At 38.3% G+C, this 22,634-nt stretch overlaps 2 protein-coding genes across 6 annotated transcripts; one reads left to right on the top strand and one right to left on the bottom strand.

The window, feature by feature from the left end:
- The first annotated feature begins 1,581 nt into the window (after positions 1-1,581).
- On the top strand, positions 1,582-13,682 carry LOC307159766 (uncharacterized protein). Of its 5 annotated transcripts, none has more exons than XM_079873349.1 (4): positions 1,582-1,908; positions 4,735-4,814; positions 4,993-5,112; positions 10,020-13,682. In XM_079873349.1, the coding sequence occupies exon 4, from the start codon at positions 10,077-10,079 to the stop codon at positions 12,627-12,629; it is 2,553 nt and encodes an 850-aa protein (XP_079729475.1). In that variant the 5' UTR covers positions 1,582-1,908; positions 4,735-4,814; positions 4,993-5,112; positions 10,020-10,076; the 3' UTR covers positions 12,630-13,682. The 5 variants fall into 5 exon arrangements, with proteins under 5 accessions (XP_079729475.1, XP_079729477.1, XP_079729476.1 ...); XM_079873351.1 differs by having other exon boundaries at positions 4,975-5,112; XM_079873350.1 differs by having other exon boundaries at positions 4,944-5,112.
- LOC307159900 (protein YIF1B-like) lies at positions 12,935-21,705 on the bottom strand (the record flags this gene model as incomplete). Its single annotated transcript, XM_079873598.1, has 7 exons — positions 12,935-14,271; positions 15,239-15,332; positions 15,772-15,859; positions 17,443-17,465; positions 19,443-19,500; positions 19,689-19,767; positions 21,700-21,705. 7 exons carry the CDS (start codon positions 21,703-21,705, stop codon positions 14,116-14,118), a joined length of 504 nt encoding a protein of 167 aa, XP_079729724.1. The 3' UTR covers positions 12,935-14,115.
- Positions 21,706-22,634: the final 929 nt, after the last annotated feature.

The raw sequence follows: 22,634 nt of genomic DNA, 5'->3' as shown, positions 1-22,634 counted from the left end.
TGTTCCTGTGTGTGTGTGTGTGTGTGTGTGTGTGTGTGTGTGTGTGTGTGTGTGTGTGTGTGTGTGTGTGTGCACATTTTTCAATGTGTCAGTGTCACCAATTTAGTTTTGTGGTGGTACTGCATTTTGGATGATTTTATTTGACAAATTATAGCCTTACAAATGTTCCTCTGTGTGTGTGTGTGTGTGTGTGTGTGTGTGTGTGTGTGTGTGTGTGTGTGTGTGTGTGTACATTTTTCAATGTGTCAGTGTCACCAATTTATTTTTGTGGTGGTACTGCATTTTGGATGATTTTATTTTACAAATGATAAGAGAACAGTTTTTATAGTCTCAAAAATGTATTCCTCTATATGTGTGTGTGTGTGTGTGTGTGTGTGCGCTTGTTGTGAGCAAAATAATTCAGCATTGTGGATGCTTTTTGAATTGGTGGAAGTGTGCCACTTTATTTCTGTCATTTCTGTCGATGTGTTCTGCGTTGTTTCTGATTTTGATGATGAATTTTGTCTATTTTGATTGCGGGGTCTCCAGAGACCCCGAGGACCTCGAGTGTCACAAATTTTGTCACGCTAACATAAAAACAGATATCATTCCACTTTATTTTTTTTTTTGTAGATCTAGAAAGTGTTAAGAGCCGTAGAAGGTTTCATACCATTTGGACAAAGGGAACATTTTTTTTAATTTGAGCAAAAGTCATTTGCGGGTCAAAAAGACCCCGCGGACCATCAGAGGGTTAAGTGTGATGTGTAGTAATGTATGATTGTAAATTATTTTTCTGATCAGTGAAATATAGTGCAATAAGCCTTTACTTGAGCATTACATGCATTTGTTAGTAGAACTAGTTTATAATGTTTTAATGTTATAATGCACAGTATTTTTTAGTGACACTGAATATACCCATATATATATATTTATGTATCATAAATAGCCTACTGCTAATCCCTGACTACAAAAAGTGAAAGTAAAAACTTCTAACACTGAACTAATGGCGCACTTCATGTGGACTTTCGGTCTCGTGGACTTAAATTGCGCTTGCTCGCTGAGTCTACGAGTCCGCAGGCCGTCCCATTCAGCATTTTAACGCTCTGAAGTGCGCTCAGCAGCGCCCCGTTTGTACCCTTGAAGCGGTCTTCTGCATAGATGCAGGCTCCACACACTTTAACTACCCAGGAATCCTTGCGAAAGGCCAATCAGACAGCGGATGGGAGGAGATTTCGCTCACGGACAATTGTTAACATGCTGAGAAGAAAATATTACGTTTTTTATGACCTAGATGTACATTTTACCAGTTGTTACCTACAGTTTATGCAAACATTATGGTCATCGACCAGTGGTTGATGTCTGAAACATAATAATAGCGTGTTGAATAATACGATCGCATTATGATTCATTAAATAAATAGAGCCGAACGTCAGGGCTTTACTAAGTCATTTGTAAACATAGAATCAATATTGAAACCTGTAAATTCTTCTGAAATGCATGCACATTTTCATTATATGTTAAAATTGTAATCTTAGTTAAAATGGAACATTATGTACAACTGTATACATCATTTAAATAAGCATGATGTATCTATTGTCTAATGCCCAGGTGGCATACACAATATCAAACTATAGAACTGTAAAATTAGGCTGTGTAGTGGACATGGAGATAAGATGTCGGAGCGCAAAAATGTGATTTCTCCTGTCCAACAACAACCAGACCGTTATTTCCAGCGTGACGATCGAGTCTGTCCCAAAAATACCTCTCAATGCGCCCTCATGGACTCGTGCCAAGGGCCCTATAGGTCTGCACTACATGACGTCACCAAAGTGTGGACTCTGAGGAAGTCCACAAGTCCGGAGTGTGCCATTTGGGACAAGGCCTTTCAGAGACGATGAGAGCTGAATCTACTTCAGCGTGCTGATAACGGTAGGCAATTATTTTCTTAATATTTATCTTGTGGCTCATAAGTAGTGAAAAATGAGAAGAGACGTATTTTGTGTTCAAAAGTTGTTTTTGAAATGAGAAGTAAGTTAATCTACGTAATCGCGTAGCGCCCTTCAGCCGTGTCTTAGGCACAGCACTGCCTCGAGTACCTTATTGCTACATAACATTCTTAAAAAGAAACATTATATATTTATTATGTTTCTCAGAGTCAGAGACCATAAAACCAGAGTAAATGTTAGCATTTTCAATGACATTCTCTGACTGTTGTTCACAGTATAGTGGTGAAGCACTACCTTTTTTTTTTTTTTTGACCCCAAATATGAAAATACACTGGATAATGATCACTTTTCTGACAATAAAAGAAGGCCTATAGGCTATTCAGTACTTATTTTACAATAAATTATAGTTCAAATCAGTTGATCATTAGCTTATTTAGGTTTGATGAGGACAGGGAGCAAACTTTTTTTTTTTTTTTTTGCTTGTCTTTGACAAATAGTTGAGTCATTGCTTATGTTGCACAACAGATCAGAGCAAAGACAGTTTGTTGAAAACTCGTGCCAGGTGTTTCTGGTTAAATTAAACCATTTCAGAAAGTCATATGTGAAGATCTTAAATGATTATGAACTGTGTTTTTATTTTTGAAGAATGTTTATCAGTTCTTCAACAATATTTTGATGATAATATTTTGATGATAATAATACATAATATAATATTTGATGATAACCGACATTCTTCAGAATATCTTCTTTTGTGATCAGAGGAAGAAAGAAATTCATACAGGTTCGAAACAACTTGAGGATGAGTAAATTCTGACAGAATTTTCAATTTTGGGTGAACTATCCCTTCAATGACAGATGAAGCTCAGCTTCTGGGGATGTCCCCGGAATGGACTGTTAACTAACATGAACAAACAATGAACAATTAGATTTTAACGTGTTTTTTTTTTTTTTTACTGATGACCTACAGCCAATGATCACGTGTGAAAACACTTATACATAAATTGATCACTTAGAAATCAAAACTCTGTTTAGAAAAAGAGAGTAAGAATTTTTACCCCCTTGAATTTCTGTTTATATATATATATTATCATGGCACATGAAACCGTTTGTTGAAAACGGATGTTTGTAGTGAAATTGACATATATATTTATGTATATGAGCCATTCTATAACCATCTCCGACAACCAAAAAACACATTTAAAAAGCATTTAAGTATTCAAATTTTAGATGTTTACTAAGATCCTTCTATTATCTATTGAATCCCACAATAATATTTTAAATATAAGTAAGCTTAATATATATAAAATCGTCTCACTGGCTGAGATAAAAAATATATATCATGTGAAAATGATATTGAAATATATTTTTTTCAGTTTTTTCCATTGTTGTTTTTAAAAATATCTTTTTGATTTCTTTTAAAAAGTAAAGTTATATTTTATTTTTAAATCATGAAAATGTATGTAAAAAAAAAAAATGTGTCCCACATTTTCATGTCACTACCAAAACAGTGTGTGTTTTAGTCTATTGGCTGAGACTGATTTTAACCACACCCCTATATTTTTGATCAAGAAATATTATTGTGTGCCTCTCTCTCATAGCATCTCTTTCATTATAGGTAGGTACAATAATTTTGAGGGAAATGGGTTAAAAAGACTGAAAATCTATGTGTAACTTTAAGGAACGTCACTACCAAACACCTTTTTTCTGCAATTAAGCAAACTTTTTTGAGTGTAATTCCATAAATTTTAGTTTTTATGTGTGTGCAACTGTTCAGAACTGTGCTAGGTAACCATGTGCTGGTTATCATCTTTGAACTAGGCTCAAAAGTATCTTAAATTGTCACTACCGAAATAGTCATGACTGAAACATGCCATCATTGTTTTGGTAATGACAGAAGGGAACACATAATCATTTATTTGGGGGAAATAAACAAAACTGTTGTACAGTTATGCAAATCATTAGTATCTTAGTATGTTTTAGTACACTGTTAAAAAAAACTGTGAAATTTATGGTAAAATAACAACTGTGGTTGCCAGTATTTTACCATAAAAAATATGGTGGCAACCTTTTATGTTTTACAGGACTTAAATTTACGGGAAAAAAAAAACCACAATGTAAAAAAAACCTAGTAGTAGCCTTACTTTGAACTTGAATTTACGGCTAAAAAAAATAAACATCAGCAGGACTTAAATGTGCGGTGAAGAGAAGAGACGAGCAGAAACACAACAACTACAACTGACTTCAGCCACAGCCTTAGATGAAATCAACTGAAGATAAAAAACTTTAAATCTCTAGATCTCATCAGAGGATTAAGCAACTCCACAAACAGCGTTACCAGCTTCACTTATTACTAACCAGAATGACTTTATTTCTGTCAGATGTCTACAGTTCTGTTTGAGAAGTAACAGAGGTTTAGATGTTGATGATTTATTGCTTGATTTGAAGTCACCATGATGGTGATCAGTGTTTGCTTTAGTTGGGCTCCTGACCCTTGACTTTCTAACATTAGTTTTTATCTGGCTGCTGTAACTCTGTGTTTATAAGACACGTTGGTTATGGCAAGAAAATCAGAGATAAAATGAATCAGGTAATGTTGGTTATGTGTTGATGATGACATAATCACCATGTAGTAAACTGATTCACTAAGCTCATATAGAGTCTTAACTTTGATTATATGGGTCATTAATTTTACATTACTGATTGTAGTAGCCCTATGATTCTACAGCATGTGATCCATCATTGTTGTGATAATATAAAGTATTTTAAAAACATTGTGCTCAATAAATGTTTGAACTACTGTATCTTACAGACACACACAGACATCAAGAATCGGCATATGAATCTCAACAACGGTGAAAATACAGTGACCCAACTGCAAAAGTCAAAAAGGTTACAGTAAAAAAAACTCTAAATGTGAAGCATGTTACAGTAAAGTACACTTAGAAGAGTTGTGCAACTGCAAAATCAAGATCAGTGAGAGAGATTTTATTCTGCTTCAGCATTATGTCTTCATGTTAGGTTCAGACTGAGGATTTTGTCCACATCACAGACAATGTCATCTCTGCAGGCAAAGGGAAAAACACTAAAGCAGATCCAGCCTTGACAACATTCTCCACACCTCGTCCTCGTCCTCTTCCTCCTCATCCACCACCTCTTACACATACCCTTCCTCCTCTCCCTCTTACAGGTATATTGTTTCCATCCATTATTGGTTTCAACATTCAGTGCCACATTTTGAGTCAGTTTTGGCATTCTGAACTGACTATTATGTACAGTTGGTTTGGTCACATCATTAGAAATAAGTGTGAACAATTTTGAGTTGTTGTGTGTAAATGATGACAACTGTGTTGTGGTTGTGTTTAACTTTTGCCTGCCTGTGTTTAGTGTTTTGATACATAAGTGCATCACGGTGCGAAATGTGTTTTAGTGAGAGAGAATGTGTTCAGAGTTTTGCAAAAAGAGTTTGTGAGATTTGCAAACAGTGTTTTAACTACCTGAACTTGTTTAATGTTTTACAGAAAGAGTGATTTATTCAACAAATTTGTTTAAGCTTTTGAGAATTTGGTTCAGAGAATGGGGTTTAGCGTTTTAGCAATTCAGAAAAACTGTAAATGCCACATTCATTTACCGATTACCTATCGTACACTTATACACAAATTGATCGCTTAGAAACCAAAACTCAAACAAGTGTTTTGAGAAAGAAATTATTTCTGGTAATACTGTAAATAAAATTATATATATATATATATATATATATATATATATATATATATATATATATATATATATATATACATTCATACACACACACACACACACACACATCGCTTTAGAAATAAAGTTGACCTTCTGACTTGTCTTGTATATACACATATACAATATAGATTGTTAATATAGGAAGTACTTCAGGGCCAGAAATTCAGCCATCAACCCGAGGCAGTTGATGTGCCATTCGAGCTGATGACCCTCCCATTCCCCTTGGGCTGGACGACCACAAGACTGCTTCCCAGGCCAACAGGGAGGCGCCCCTAGAGTGGGACCCAAGGCGAGGAACCAGGGTCTGAGCCACATAGAGAGGGTATAAAGCCACTAACCCTTATTTGCCTTTGGGGATTGGCCCTTGGATGAAATCCCCTGGCTTTGAGCCACAACTGGGACAATCTCATGTGCAACAGGCCCAAAGGGATCACCGTGGATGCTGAAGCCATGAGACCTAACATTCTCTGATACTGACGAACAGTGCAATCTTGGCCTAGCCTGACTTTGCTCAGGGTATGCTGAATGGTCTCAATTCAAGCGGGAGACAGTTGTGCCAGCATCATGATCGAATCCCATACGATCCCCAAGTAATTAGTTCTCTGGGCAGGAGAGAGAACGTTTTTCTTGGCGTTAAGTCTCAACCCCAGAGAAACTAGATGAGGTAACACGATATTTCTGTGTTGAAGTTCCAGCTCTTGCGACTGAGCTAGTATTAGCCAGTCGTCTATGTAATTCTAAATGCGAATGCACTGGAGTTGCAATGACGTATGTGTATGTGCGGGGTGACAAGGCTAGGCCGAACAGAAGAACCCGAAATTGGAACACTTCGCCCCTGAAAGCGAACCTCAGGAACCTCCTGTGTTGTGGCAATATTTACATATGAAAGTATGAGTCCTTGAGATCGATCATGACGAACCAATCGTGATGTTGAATTTGCGACACGATCGTCTTGACAGTTAACATCTTGAACTTGAGCGCTTTGACTGTACGGTTCCTCTGGAAGAGGAACATGTTCTATGGCTTCTCTGACCAGAAGAGATTGTAGCTCTTGTGACAGTACATGCGCCAGCTCTGGCTTCACGGAAGTGGAGACCACGTCGTTGAAACGCGGAGGATGGCGAATAAATTGGATTCTGTATCCTATTTCTACTGTGCTTAGCACCCACGCAGAAATGCCTGGCAGAAGTTTCCAGGCTGCCAGACTCTCTGAAATGTTTTGATACTTCCCATTGAGGGGATGTTGGATGGTACAGAGGTTTCGTGGGAATATCGGGAAGGGGCGAGAAAATGTTTTGTGCGCCCCGTCCCAACGGGGGCTATCCCCACAGGGCTGGGCGCAAGACCATCAGGACTTCATCTTTTTAGAGATGATGATCCTGAGGTCTTGCCTTGGAGGCTGCTGAGTGAGACGAGCCGGTCTGCAATCTTTACGAGGGGGAGCACGGCACCAAAGGAAATACCTCCATTCTGTATTGTCTCACTTTACAGAGTTTGAAGCCGGCTTCATCCAGTTAAATTAATCTGTGATGTGCCCCTTCAGCCTCAAACCATATCAACAATGGCAGACTCCTGTTCAACACTAAAGATCTTTCCTCTGCCACCAGTGTGTGGTAGTGTGTGAATTCTATAAAGTAATAGCAAAAAGCATTTCAAAATAGACATTATGACAGTCACATAAATGGGATTGATGAAACGTCTGCATTACTGTAGACACAGTTTGTTCTGCTAAAAGCTGAAATACACAGTGGTATACAGTAACATTGTGACTTACCTGTTCTCATTCCAAAAAAAGCCTTTCAATGGATGCCACAGTGCTCCGACTCAGAATGGGCTGGAACCTTTGTTCAGCCTCTCTAAAGGACAAGCCATGACTGATAACATGGTCAATAATTGTTGCTCAAATTGAATTTGAAACTTGAGCTCTAGTTTGTCCTCTTGCTGCGGCTCCTTCACCACGCATGCAAACTCCTCTACCTCTGACTCCTCCTCCTCGGACTCATCTTCCTATGACTCATCTTCCTATTACTCATCTTCCTCGGACTTCTCTTCCTCGGACTCATCTTCCTCTGACTCATCTTCCTCGGACTCCTCTTCCTCGGACTTCTCTTCCTCGGACTCCTCCTACTCGGACTTCTCTTCCTCGGACTTCTCTTCCTCGGACTCATCTTTCTCGGACTCCTCTTCCTCGGACTCATCTTCCTCGGACTCCTCTTCCTCTGACTCATCTTCCTCAGACTTCTCTTCCTCGGACTTCTCTCCCTCGGACTTCTCTTCCTCGGACTCCTCTTCCTCGGACTCATCTCCCTCGGACTCCTCTTCCTCTGACTCATCTTCCTCATCGACTCATCTTCCTCGGACTTCTCTTCCTCGGACTCATCTTCCTCGGACTCCTCTTCCTCGGACTCATCTCCCTCGGACTTCTCTTCCTTGGACTCCTCTTCCTCGGACTCCTCTTCCTCGGACTTCTCTCACTTGAACTTCTCTTCCTCGGACTCATCTCCCTCGGACTTCTCTTCCTCGGACTCATCTTCCTCGGACTTCTCTTCCTCGGACTCATCTTCCTCGGACTCCTCTTCCTCGGACTCATCTCCCTCGGACTCCTCTTCCTCGGATTCATCTCCCTCGGACTTCTCTTCCTCGGACTCCTCTTCCTCGGGCCCCTCTGCCATGGCTCCTTGCTCTCCTTCCATGCCTTTGGTCTCTTTGATCCTTGCTTGCAAATATTATTCTCAGATAACAACCGGCTGGATGTACATTATCCCTTATGTATAAAGGATAATGTGCATCCAGCCGGTTGTTATCTCAGAATATATACATACATATACACAATATCTATACATACATACATACAGGTGCTGGTCATAAAATTAGAATATCGTCAAAAAGTTGATTTATTTCAAGAATTCAACTTAACATGTGAAACTAATATATTATATAGACACATTACATGCAAAGTGAGATATTTCAAGCCTTTATTTGTTATAATTTTGATGATTATTGCTTACAGCTTATGAAACCCACAAAATCAAAATCTCAGAAAATTAGAATATTACATGAAATCACACAGTAATTACACAGTGATACCATGGTCATTGAACCAGGTTTTGGTTATTTTGGCAGTGTGGGCAGGTGCAAATCCTGCTGGAAAATGAAGTCAGCATCTCCATAAAGCTTGTCTGCTGAAGGAAGCATGAAGTGCTCTGGAAATGTCCTGGTAGACGGCTGCGTTGAGTGGACAGCACAGTGGACCAACACCAGCCGATGACATGGCTCCCCAAACCAACACAGACTGTGGAAACTTCACACTGGACTTCAAGCATCTTGGATTGTGTGCCTCTCCATTCTTCCTCCAGACTCTGGGACCTTGGTTTCCAAATGATATGCAAAATTTGCTCTCATCAGAAAAGAGGACTTTGGTCCACTGTGCTTTATTAAATCCAGAGTCAACGCAGCCGTCTATCAGGACATTTCCAGAGCACTTCATGCTTCCTTCATTTTCCAGCAGGATTTGCACCTGCCCACACTGCCAAAAGAACCAAAACCTGGTTCAATGACCATGGTATCACTGTGTAATTACTGTGTGATTTCATGTAATATTCTAATTTTCTGGGATTTTGATTTCGTGGGTTTCATAAGCTGTAAGCCATAATCATCAAAATTATAACAAATAAAGGCTTGAAATATCTCACTTTGCATGTAATGAGTCTATATAATATATTAGTTTCACCTGTTAAGTTGAATTCTTGAAATAAATCAGCTTTTTGATGATATTCTAATTTTATGACCAGCACCTGTATACACACACACACACACACACACACAAAGCACTTAATCAGCAATAAAGTTTACTATAAAGCAATATAGACAAGATAGTAGTGTTATACATTTTCACATCTGAGTGCAGTTTGGCGTGTATGTGGCTAATCATTTCATAACATAAAAATAATCTATTATTAATCCCACAACCTAACCGCAAACACTCAAAAACACTTAAATATAACCCAGTTTCAACACTTACCCTCCTAGTTCAATCCTATGCAAAGCATGCAAATGCACTGCTGAGTGTTAGTTCATGTTTCATGAGTCCCAACACTTATGGAAGTGTACTGAACTCAATGAAATTAAATTGTGACAAAATATTCAATAATTGTGTTGCTTCAGCTCATTTTAAAAAAAGTAAAACAATACAAAAATGTGTGTCTTTGAGTCTGACTTCTTGTGTTGTGGTTATTATGTGCAAGAGTTCACATCCCAGCCACAAGTGCATTTGTCCATTAAAGCCAAAAGCTTTATTAGAGACAACCATAAAATGTGTGTTTTCTTTCTTTTCCCTAGGGAAACCTGATGGAATATGACTAACTGAAGAGTGAATCAGAAGCAATCGCTTTTAAAATGAGGATTATACTGGTGATCTTTTTTTTGGTCATTTCAAAAGCATTTGACGTTCAAGTGAAGGACGGTCCTGAAGCATTTGGCGTTCAAGTTAAGGATGGTCCTGAAGCATGTGGTGTTCAAGTGAAGGACGGTCCTGGGATTAAAGTCGGGAACCTTCACACATATGTGACCGGCTCTTATATGGATCATCGTTTCGGAGATAAAGAGATAAAGATGATTGCCATCGTTCTCCGTGATGAGAAGGTGACGTACAGGTGTGTGATGTGCTGTGAAGGGAGGAACGTGACTTCACCTGCCGAATACACAATTCACTACGACCACTTTGGTTTTGAGTACGGCACTGCTACTATCACATGCCAAATCGATAGCTCGTGTTCGACACCGACGCATGTTGCGTTAACAGCCAGTGAGATCTCGAACAGCATAACATCCTTCCAACCCATTAGAAACAGAGATGTTCCAGCAGTCTTCCCGTATTCATTTACAGTCTGCATCTCTGTCATGTATGACTACAAGAATGTGCTGGGTTTAGTCCAGGCGATGGAGATGTTCAGACTGCTTGGTGCTCAAAGGGTGGTGATATATAAAACCAGCTGTGATTCAGACACACAGAAGGTTCTGGACTACTATGTGAAAAGAGGATTTGTGGAGATCATCCCATGGACGATTAAAAAGCACATCAATGTGTCTAGTGGCTGGAGGAAGAATTTATCACCCGGTCAGCTGCAATACTACGGGCAAATTCCTGCACTTAATGACTGTGTTTATCGTTACATGTACCAAAGTCGCTATGTGGCTCTGCATAACATGGATGAGTTCATTCTGCCTCTCAAGGTGAAGAACTGGACGGATCTGTTGCCTGAGCTTGAGAAAACGTACGGCACTAATGTGGGCTTTGAGTTTGAGAACAATATATTCCCTTGCACTGCAAAAGCTGATTATGAACAAAACGAATGGAAAAATGTACGGGGAACGAATATTTTAAAGTGTATAGATCGAGAACCCAATTTCCCCAATAGTTTCAACAATTACAAGATTATAGTGAGTCCTCGGCTAGTTCTGAAGGCTACTGTACATGGCCTGCTGGAATCTGTGAAACCTCGACCCTACACAGTAAGAGTGAAGAACTCCATCGCTCGCATGTACCACATGAAATTTTCATACCCAACAAACACAAACCTTATAAGAGATGATCATCTGAATGACTATGCCGAAGATCTTATACCTGCTGTTTCTAAAGTTCTGCAAGACTGTGGATTCATTAAGGACGTTCAAGTGAAGGACGGTCCTGAAGCATTTGACGTTCAAGTGAAGGACGGTCCTGAAGCATGTGGCGCTCAAGTGAAGGACGGTCCTGAAGCATTTGGCGTTCAAGTTAAGGATGGTCCTGAAGCATGTGGTGTTCAAGTGAAGGACGGTCCTGGGATTAAAGTCGGGAACCTTCACACATATGTGACCGGCTCTTATATGGATCATCGTTTCAGAGATAAAGAGATAAAGATGATTGCCATCGTTCTCCGTGATGAGAAGGTGACGTACAGGTGTGTGATGTGCTGTGAAGGGAGGAACGTGACTTCACCTGCCGAATACACAATTCACTCCGACCACTTTGGTTTTGAGTACAGCACTGCTACTATCACATGCCAAATCGATAGCTCGTGTTCGACACCGACGCATGTTGCGTTAACAGCCAGTGAGATCTCGAACAGCATAACATCCTTCCAACCCATTAGAAACAGAGACGTTCCAGCAGTCTTCCCGTATTCATTTACAGTCTGCATCTCTGTCATGTATGACTACAAGAATGTGCTGGGTTTAGTCCAGGCGATGGAGATGTTCAGACTGCTTGGTGCTCAAAGGGTGGTGATATATAAAACCAGCTGTGATTCAGACACACAGAAGGTTCTGGACTACTATGTGAAAAGAGGATTTGTGGAGATCATCCCATGGACGATTAAAAAGCACATCAATGTGTCTAGTGGCTGGAGGAAGGATTTATCACCCGGTCAGCTGTATTACTACGGGCAAATTCCTGCACTTAATGACTGTGTTTATCGTTACATGTACCAAAGTCACTATGTGGCTCTACATGACATGGATGAGTTCATTCTGCCTCTCAAGGTGAAGAACTGGACGGATCTGTTGCCTGAGCTTGAGAAGACGTACGGCACTAATGTGGGCTTTGAGTTTGATAATAATATATTCCCTTGCACCGCAAAAGCTGATTATGAACAAAACAAATGGGAAAATGTACAGGGAACGAATATTTTAAAGTGTATAGAGCGAATTCCTAATAGTTACGACAATTACAAGATTATAGTGAGTCCTCGGCTAGTTCTGCAGGCTACTGTACATGGCCTGCTGCAAACTGTGAAACTTCGACCCTACACAGTAAGAGTGAAGAACTCCATCGCTCGCATGTACCACATGAAATTTTCATACCCAACAAAAACAGACCTTGTAAGAGATGATCGTCTAAATGACTATGCCAAAGATCTAATACCTGCTGTTTCTAAAGTTCTGCAGGACTGTGGATTCATTAAGGACTAAATTATTGTTGTGAAGAACTTTCACTGGTTTCATGTCAGTAAAAAAAAAAAAAAAAAGATTAATAAAGTATTTTAAAACAAAACAAAACAAATGAACAGATGCCGTCTGGAGAAACCTGAGTGGACACTCTGCATGAGGTCAATTTTGTTTGCGAACTAATAGACCGTTCTTTTCAAGGTCCACTGGATAATGCGCACGTGCCAAATGCGATCGAAACTAAATTGGGCTTTACAAATGGAAAAATGGAGGTATTACTTGGAAGGAAAATTCTTCACGGTCGTTACTGATCTCTACTGAACACAGATTAACAGGGTGAAATTTTTAACTAAAAGATATCCGCATTCTTTCCCCGGTAGATTAATCATGTTACATTAAGACAACTGGTTTGTGTTAGACCTTTTCTGAAATGTTATGTTTAAATAGGCAATGCAGCCTTTAAAAAAGTTAGGTAAATATAAACTCGCGCAATAAACATTGGATAAAGCCAGCTTCAGAAGTCCTCTTTCGTTTTGCTGACAGTGGGGATTTTTGGATACCTCTTTTTTTTTTTATCTCCATAATTCATTCATTGATGAATTCAATAAATAATTTCTTTGTCTTTTCTCATTCAAGGACTGTTTGGCGATCCTAACAAAACTTTTCAGGGTAACATGCTGACATTAATATCCCAACTGCTTATGTTTCAACACATCAGTGTTATCACCCTTTACCACTGGTTTCTGTTGCGGTATCACACTGTGAAGACACAGGGAGGTTATGATCATGCTAACGTTGTGACAGATTAACGTCAAACTAGTACGCTTGAAATCTAAGTTAAATTGATTAAAATAGTTTTTTTGTTTTTTCACATTTATTCATTATTAAAATAACTTCTATAACCCACAGTAATATTCAAACTAGCTTTGCATTCAAAACTCCTGAGAGCATGTTTATTTCCTGTACAATTTATGAAAGAAAAAACTGCAATTGACCCTGAAATGTCTGAAGCAAGTTTGTTATGTAAAAACCTGCATTAAGCATGAAGGCTGTCTGACCTTAAGACTCTCTGCATCTGTTAGAGTGGCAACAAGAAAGAGCGCTTTACTAGTTTAGAAGCAATCCACACACACACACACACACACACACACACACACACACACACACACACACACACACACACGGTTTGTGGTTACCATGACAGGAAATCTGCACAGTCAAAGCATCCGGACAACACCCTTTGTTTGCAAAGAAAGACATTGACATTAAAAAAATAAAATACAATTACACTGTACATTATACAAAACAAAACCCAACAAAAACTCCTAGAAATGTACAAACCAAAAACATACAAAAGACAGCTGGGCAATTACAGTTCAGATAATTCATATTGTGCTATGATGAGGCTGCACAACACGTGTCCATTGGTTTATTATTACATGTGTGCAAATAGGCGTATGTCTCTACAGACGAGGAGCTTTTGTTCGTGACCGTTCCTCAACGGGTCCTCTTATCTGACCAGGTGGAAGGTCAGCCAGTACATGAACACGGGCTGTGCTGCAGCGATGGCCATGGTCAGGTACATTCGCAGCTGGTTTTTGGCTCCTCGCACTAACCGTCCCTCCGCGGCGGCCTCAGACAGGATCTTTAACCGTAGAGTCCGAATCTGTCAGCGAAACAGAAGGAAGATCAGGAGGCGTTACAGAACCTTCACAGGTCAGATCCTAAATGAGACTGTAACCAGGGTTCCCACACCTCAAGGACTTCGGGACACATTTGTTGTGTCCAACAACAAACGCTGAGGTACCATTGTAGTAGTTTCATGCGCAAGTTTTTACTGTACTAGACTAACTGAGACTTGTTACAGCACTCGTATACTGTTGCCCTCTTGCTGGTCTGATTGCTTCTATCGTTCTCCTCAGTTGTAAGTCACTTTGGATAAAAGCGTCTGCTAAATGATTAAATGTAAATGTAATGCATTTGATAGAGGTCTCTTCTGCTCACAGAGTCTGCATTTCTTTGTTTAAAAAAAAAAAGCAAAAGTAATGAAACATTATTACAACTTAAACAGCTGTTTTCTATGTGAATATAGAGTAAAGTGTAATTTATTCCTGTGATCAAAGCAGAATGTTCAGCATCATTACTCCAGTCTTCAGTGTCACATGATCCTTCAGAAATCAGCATAATATGATGATTTGATGCTCAAGAAACATTTATGATTATTATCAATGTTGAAAACAGTTCATATTTTTGTAGAAATATTTCAGGATTCTGTGAAGCATAGAAAGTAAAATTAAATTTTTTAAATTTTGTAATGTTATAAATGTCTTTACTCTAAATGTTGATCAATTTAATTGATCCTTGCTGAATAAAAGTATTACTTTCTTAAAAAAAAAATCAGGTTGCAGGCAACATGTGAATGTGTTTTGATCAAGCTAATAAAAATGTCATGCTTTTTTTTAAATTTCCAATTTGCCAAAAACATCAAATAATGCACATTTTTTGACAGCTTTTCTGAACTAAAACCAAGAAACAGAAACACGACCACTGGCCGTTTGAACTTCAGCAAAGTGATGAATATAAGGCTTTACTATAAAATACAGCAGCATATGAAGCCATCTCTCAATACACACCGTAAAGACAAAGATAGAGACGCAGCACCACAGCAGTGTGAGGTAATATCCCGTCCGGCCAAACAAAAGTCCTGCCACGACTCCCACGATCATCCTGAGGAAACACACCGCAGGAATTTACACAGAAAATCTACATTCTTTGCTATTTATTCAAAGTAATGCACTGTACAGCCATACAAAGTCAATATGCTTTTCTTTTAAAAGCACACAGATGATAAAGCTGGCAATTAATGAGTTTTAGAGTAAACTAGACTAGTTATATCCAGTATTAGGACAATACTGGGAAACTATACACAATTATATACAATTAAATATTAAATGCAAACTAATTTCATTTCACTTTATTTTTCAGTTTCGTTTCAATTTGTAGTTAAAATATATATATTTTTAAAGGATATGTACTTGTGCAGCAAATTTTACTCCATAGAACCACCTAGAGTCCAAAATGCAAGCCGAATTGGTTTGACCGCAGATACGTGATAGATGATGATATTGTGGTGAATCTAGGCTAAACAAAGAACCAATGTCCTCACCCAACATATTTGTATCCAGAAAAGGCCACCAGGTCGATGGTGGTGAGGTCAGTGTTAACGGTTAAAACCAGACCCTTCTCAGTTGAAACTGAGTGAAGGGTCTGGAGAAGCTATGTAGACAAATCATTTCCAAAGGGGCGTCACCAACCGACGTAGCTCAGCTTGATTGACAGGTGATCTGACCAATCATACTTCGCCATCCGCCATTTTGTCCGACAAAGCAGTCAGGAGAGTAGTTTAACATATGAGGATTTGAACTTGAAAAACGGAGTGTATTGACGCCTTTCCGTGGTTAAAACAACATTCCTTCTTATGTTTGTTCATGTTTATTTGAGGCTATAAATTAACTAGAAGGAAGAGATGATCGGTTCACGAGAACAGCTTTAACTGATGCTCTACAGCGATCTGTCACGGCACATTAAAGAGCAACAAAACGGTATTTATTGTTTAAATTTCTTTTAAAAAATTACCAAATTTGAAAGCTGAGACTTTGTTTAATATGTTTAATATCAAACGTAACCGAAAAGTAGCCTGCTCTGTCCTGTCTGCCAGCGTGTTGTCAGTCTCCTCTCTGCTCCGCGATATATTTTTCACTGCGTGAGAACTCCTTCAGCGTCGCTGCGCTGTCGTCATCATGTAAATCCCTCCCCAAACGTTTCTGATTGGTGCCGCGATTTCGGCGGCACAGAAATGAGTTTGAATGGTATGGCGTCATTTTTTAGTCAAATGTCATGAGCGTGTAAGACATGCTCACGAGCACATTATGTTATTTCACGCGCGCAAAAATGAACCTTCAGCTGGCATGATAAAAGTACTCGCGCACAAATTCAACAACCGAGAGGTGTACAGGTAGCTGCGAGCGAGCGCCTGGCATACTCTCATAGGTTAACTCTGCTTGTACAGTGGAATCCTGCTCGCGCGCAGTGGATTTCTGCTCGCTCAGCTGATTTCTGCTCGCTCGAGTCTACATGACTTTTGACAATTTGGGGGCGGAAACCAAGGAGGGCACTGACCCTCTTATGATTGGTCACTTTCATCATGGAAAATCTTGGGAAATCCTAACCCCGCCCACCGTCTGACGCAGCGCGCGTCACTCAGCTCGCTCTGCTACTCCGGCTATCTCTGTATATTTTAGACAACGAAATATGTGATAAAACACCTTACTAACTCTTTTCGTTTTCATTTAAAGAAATCTTAAACATGATAGCCACACAAATGTGGTTCATGCAACGCGTATTGATTATATTCACTGCACATAACGTTTGCCTATTAAAAACAAAACTAAATATAAAACACAAACCTGCCTCTTTTCGTTTTAAATATAATATAAAAACATTAAACATTTTAATATGGTCCAGGCAATATGTGCATTTGTACTAAACAACAGATTTTGCAGTAAACAACATTACAGTTTTTAAATTTTTAAATACAATTATTACAATTTAAAATGACAAAACTCAACCCAGTCTCTTTTTGTTAAATTTCAGTTTTATCAATATTAGCCATTATAAAAGTATAAGTAAAAGGTATAAGAAGCTATACAAATAAAGCAAACAATTCAGTCAAACATACAAAGTCAGCGCTCTTGTCTAACCATACAACGATGACCGGGCGCTCGGCGCTCATGTACCCCGCCTGGAACAGCCTTTCCTCGGCTATAGTCGTTCTGACGTTCGCCGCTTTCTCTGGCGTCTCTGTAGTGGTTAAACATGAGATATAATTCGTCTTGTGTATATCTAACGGGCGATTTTTGGTCTCGTGAATCTATAATTTATTCCCTGGCCAATCGTTTTGGCTGAGGGGAAGTTTCATAACTTTATAAGCTATTTAACATTACCGTTGTATGGTTTTACTAGAGCGCTGACTTTGTGTGTTTGACTGAATTGTTTGCTTTATTTGTATAGCTTCTTATACCTTTTACTTATACTTTTATAATGGCTAATATTGATAAAACTGAAATTTAACAAAAAGAGACTGGGTTGAGTTTTGTCATTTTAAATTGTAATAATTGTATTTAAAAATTTAAAAACTGTAATGTTGTTTACTGCAAAATCTGTTGTTTAGTACAAATGCACATATTGCCTGGACCATATTAAAATGTTTAATGTTTTTATATTATATTTAAAACGAAAAGAGGCAGGTTTGTGTTTTATATTTTGTTTTGTTTTTAATAGGCAAACGTTATGTGCAGTGAATATAATCAATACGCGTTGCATGAACCACATTTGTGTGGCTATCATGTTTAAGATTTCTTTAAATGAAAACGAAAATAGTTAGTAAGGTGTTTTATCACATATTTCGTTGTCTAAAATATACAGAGATAGCCGGAGTAGCAGAGCGAGCTGAGTGACGCGCGCTGCGTCTGAAGGTGGGCGGGGTTAGGATTTCCCAAGATTTTCCAAGATTTTCCATGATGAAAGTGACCAATCATAAGAGGGTCAGTGCCCTCCTTGGTTTCCGCCCCCAAATTGTCAAAAGTCATGTAGACTCGAGCGAGCAGAAATCAGCTGAGCGAGCAGAAATCCACTGCGCGAGCAAAACAGACTTCTGCGAGCAGAAGCCCGCTGCGCGCGAGCAGGATTCCACTGTACAAGCAGAGTTAACCTATGAGAGTATGCCAGGCGCTCGCTCGCAGCTACCTGTACACCTCTCGGTTGTTGAATTTGTGCGCGAGTACTTTTATCATGCCAGCTGAAGGTTCATTTTTGCGCGCGTGAAATAACATAATGTGCTCGTGAGCATGTCTTACACGCTCATGACATTTGACTAAAAAATGACGCCATAGAATGGGCTCTTCTCCAGACTATCCTGGAGAGAGAATTAAAATTCGCCGGAAGTAGTCTGGGTTTTCCCAGGCTAGAGAAAACCTGAAAACAAGAACAGAGAAGCAAAATTAGGTCAAAAAAAAAAGAAAAAAAAAAGTCATTACAAAAAAAAGCAGAACAATGAGTAACAGGAGGTCAAGAGCTAACACCCTTCCCTCTGAAACTCCTGCATCATCAAAACAGTTCCTCTCGTGACAACAGATCTGATAAATGAAGCTTCAGGTCCATACTGTGACTTTTTGATCATCTGGACAGGGAATGATACATATTTAAAGCCTCCATGAAATCAAAAATATATATAATATTGCAGTGTTCAATATAAATTATTTATCTACACATTGTTTTTTTTGTTGTTGTTTTTTTGTGCCTCGTAATCTTGAATCAGAATATCTTCCATCCTCTTGCAGCTCTTCTCTAATGATGAGGGCGGGGCAAGCTGTCACTCACATGAGATCCACCAATAGCATCCAATCAACTCCTCATGGAAAAAAATCAAGCCCCGCCCTCTATTTGTTTTCTTCACTGGGATATACAGCACAATATGGAACGAACATCAATTTGAAAATGTAAATATAATATTGTAATAAACAAAGAATAATAATAGTTATTTTATTTTATAAATTAATTATTTGAGATTTCATTAAGGTGATATGGAAAAACTAAAAACTTATCAGTGAGCCAAAAGTTCCTGTTATTGAAATTCTTGTTAAGGGCTCAAGGGGTAAGTCTTAGCCAGTATAATATTCACATGTTTAATGTTTAATCTGTCCACTAACAGCCTTGGCATAAGCATTCCATTCCCACACTGTTGAATTCTCCCAGTATCTGAGCAAAACTGGCTCTTACCGGTTCTGTGTGCCCAGAGCCAGTCCTGCAACCAGGACATACGTAATGAAACCCATCACTGCGGAGCCAGAGCCAAACAAACACATACAGATGCATTTAGTGAACATTTCCATGACGGTACACTTTCCCATGAATATATAATAAGGTCCTTTGAATTTTTAAATAGTAAAGTAAAGTAAAGTTCATGAATTGAAAGATATTATTATTATTATTATTATTATTATAGAATATGGCCTGGAGTCATACCGGGAATGTACAGATCAGGGGCGTTGATATCAAACCGTGGTGCAACTGGTGTGTCCTGCTGATAGCTCACCTCCCAGTTCTGCAGAGAGAGGACAGGACAGAAACACTCATTCAGAAATGAAAACCAAACAATACTTCTGTCATCATATTCAGTCCAAGTTACCAGTAACTGAAGAAAGGCAACTTCATACATTTATATATTTATATATACGGCACCCATTGACCTTTTTTTTTATTTTTTATTTCCTACTATTGAAGTCAATGGCTACTGTCAACTGTTTGGTTACCAACATTCTTTAAAATATCTTCTTATGTGTTCAACAGAAGAAAGAAAAACATACAGGTTAGGAACAACTTGTGGGTGAGGAAGTATTGACAATTTTCATTTTTGGGTGAACTATCCCTTTAAGAAAAAAAAAAAAAAAAAAGTATCTAGAGCCCTATTCGGACGGTAACTGTTTCTCATGTTGACGTCTGTAAAAATGAATTTGCATCATCGCACCTCAGTGATAAAACTCATGCATTCGGATGGCGATTTGGAGGAGCGAGTTTTATGATCCTACGAACCCAGGAACGTGGTCCGTCGCATGATTGTCTGCTGTAAATAAAATTGAATGTACTTGGAATAATACAGATAAATTCATATTTAATTTAATAATATAAAAATAATGTCCTATTTATTATGTGATTATTTAAATCTCCTCTTTAAAAATTGGAAGCTAGACACGCTTGAAATGGTTTTTTCAAACCATTTTTATCTCAAAATGATGGATGACATTTTAAAACTATGGAAATTAGCATAAATAATTTAATGCAGCTTCTTATTTACATTAGGTAAACAAAGCTTGGTTTATATTTTAATGTAATTGTACAGGCCCTAATACAATTTAAAATTGTATTGCTGTAACGGCCCATTTCAAACGTTTACGTGCTCTTTTCCTTTTTCTCCTGTCGCTGAGGTGGAGCGGTGATGAAATATTGTTCTTTTAAATACTTCCCAGCATTTCAGTAGAAGGGTACATCTTTTAAATGAATGCAAATTACGTGAAGCGCAACAGTTATGCTGTGATTCAGACACACAGAAGGTTCTGGACTACTATGTGAAAAGGGGTTTTGTGGAGATCATCCCATGGATGATTAAAAAGCACATCAATGTGTCTTACTTCTTTGTAAACTAAGGACTACAATGATGTCAACCCAAAATGGCTGCCCTCAACCACTGAATCAGCCAATAGTGAGCCTGCAAGGGTGAGGTCACTGCAGCATGATGTAATTAATGTAATTATAATAAAATAATTTAATTAAGACTTTAAAAAACTTTAATATTTAAATGTATTTTTTTTTTTTTTAATTGCTTTGCATTGTGTAAAGTTATCACAAATTAGTATTGATGCTGTTGAATCCCCTGTGGAAAAGTGAGGCAACGGAAAAATGACAGATTCACCCTTTATTCAAATAGTATTAAAAATGTGTTAAAGATTTTGGGAGCGTATTGTGTAGTTGTGCCTGGAGTCAATTGTTTATTTGTGATAACACAATGAAACATTCCAAATTGTACAGACATATTTTTTAGCCAGGCTGTCATACAAAGAAATTATGAACACATGAAAAAACAAGAGAGGACAATGAAATATTAATAAATGACAGACAATGTATGATTTTTTTTTTTTTTTTTTTTTACTAAAACCTGTAGCTGTAGTTTGCCCTTTTTTGTCACTTAATATTCAACAATATTACTGATCTGCCTGCATTGACACCATTGTATGATAGCTGAACTGAGCTGGACGATGACATCATTTATCTATACAGCCGCTCTGGAGAAATCAGTGAACTAAATAGATAACTAATGATTTTTTACAATGGAATTGAAAGCTTTAGCGTAAGTTCTGCCAGGAAGACTAAATTGTTACGTCACTTATTACCTTCTCATCTATCCAATCATGTTCTAATACTTGTAAAAGATTGATACTTACACATGTCTGAGTTTGCAGATGCCGACGTCTACATTCACCTCCATACTCCCCACCACCACCAGGATGGTCCCTGTCCTATACCTCCCCGGGGGTCTGATTGCGAGCTATGGATGGTGCCTACGCCGAAGAACTTTATAACACAATACTTGCTTGCTGCTGTTAATAAATGTATACTTGTTTAGGTATTTTGCCTCCCAAGTCTTTCTGGTAGAAATTAATCAACACTGAACTTACTTAAGCCAGACAATGACACTACTTTGTTGCAGTATTTTCCTGTTAACTCTGTAGCGCTCCTTTGAAACAATCTGTATTGTAAATAGCACTGTAGAAATAAAGGTGACTTGAAATAATTTTGTCAGATAAATACCTTCACTAAGTTTAGTGTTTTGTTCTTCCCTCATATTTTAAAATATTTAAATATAAAAATATTTTCCTCATAATTTGATGGTTTAAGCAAACTTGTAGGGTCATTAAACCTCTGCACATCACTTTTGGCTACTACTGTATATTTGGTGTGGTCAGTGCTATTGCTGTGGACTGAAGGGCCCGAGTCATCACATGTGCGCTGCGGCATTTTTCCAGTCGCCAAAAATATAATTATTACTTTCATTTCATTTCATTGCTGTAAAATTTCTTAAAGGTAAGTTACTAAAAGAATACCTTGATGATTAAACTTTTTTTATCATTTGATCAACTTTGTTATCATTTAACTTCATTACATCATATTTTCATTGAAAAGTGTGTGGCCGCGTCCTCTCTGTTGCCATCTTTTTACTCCTAACTAGAGACCTCTCCAGCTCTCTTAAATAATTTATGAGCTGAGACCAAGTCTTAACATGTAGGAACCTTTATGAATCACACTTATTCTTAAGTTTAGGAATGAGAGTAAAATTATGTCATTCTTAGAATTTTGACAGACTTGAGACTAAAATTTTACTCTGAGTGGCTTTATACATGGCCCTGATCTCAACAA

Source organism: Squalius cephalus, assembly GCF_949319135.1.
Source record: "Squalius cephalus genome assembly, chromosome: 6".
NCBI lineage: Eukaryota > Metazoa > Chordata > Actinopteri > Cypriniformes > Leuciscidae > Squalius > Squalius cephalus.
Note: the sequence above shows the minus strand (reverse complement) of the source record. Positions and strands in the feature narration are given on the sequence as shown.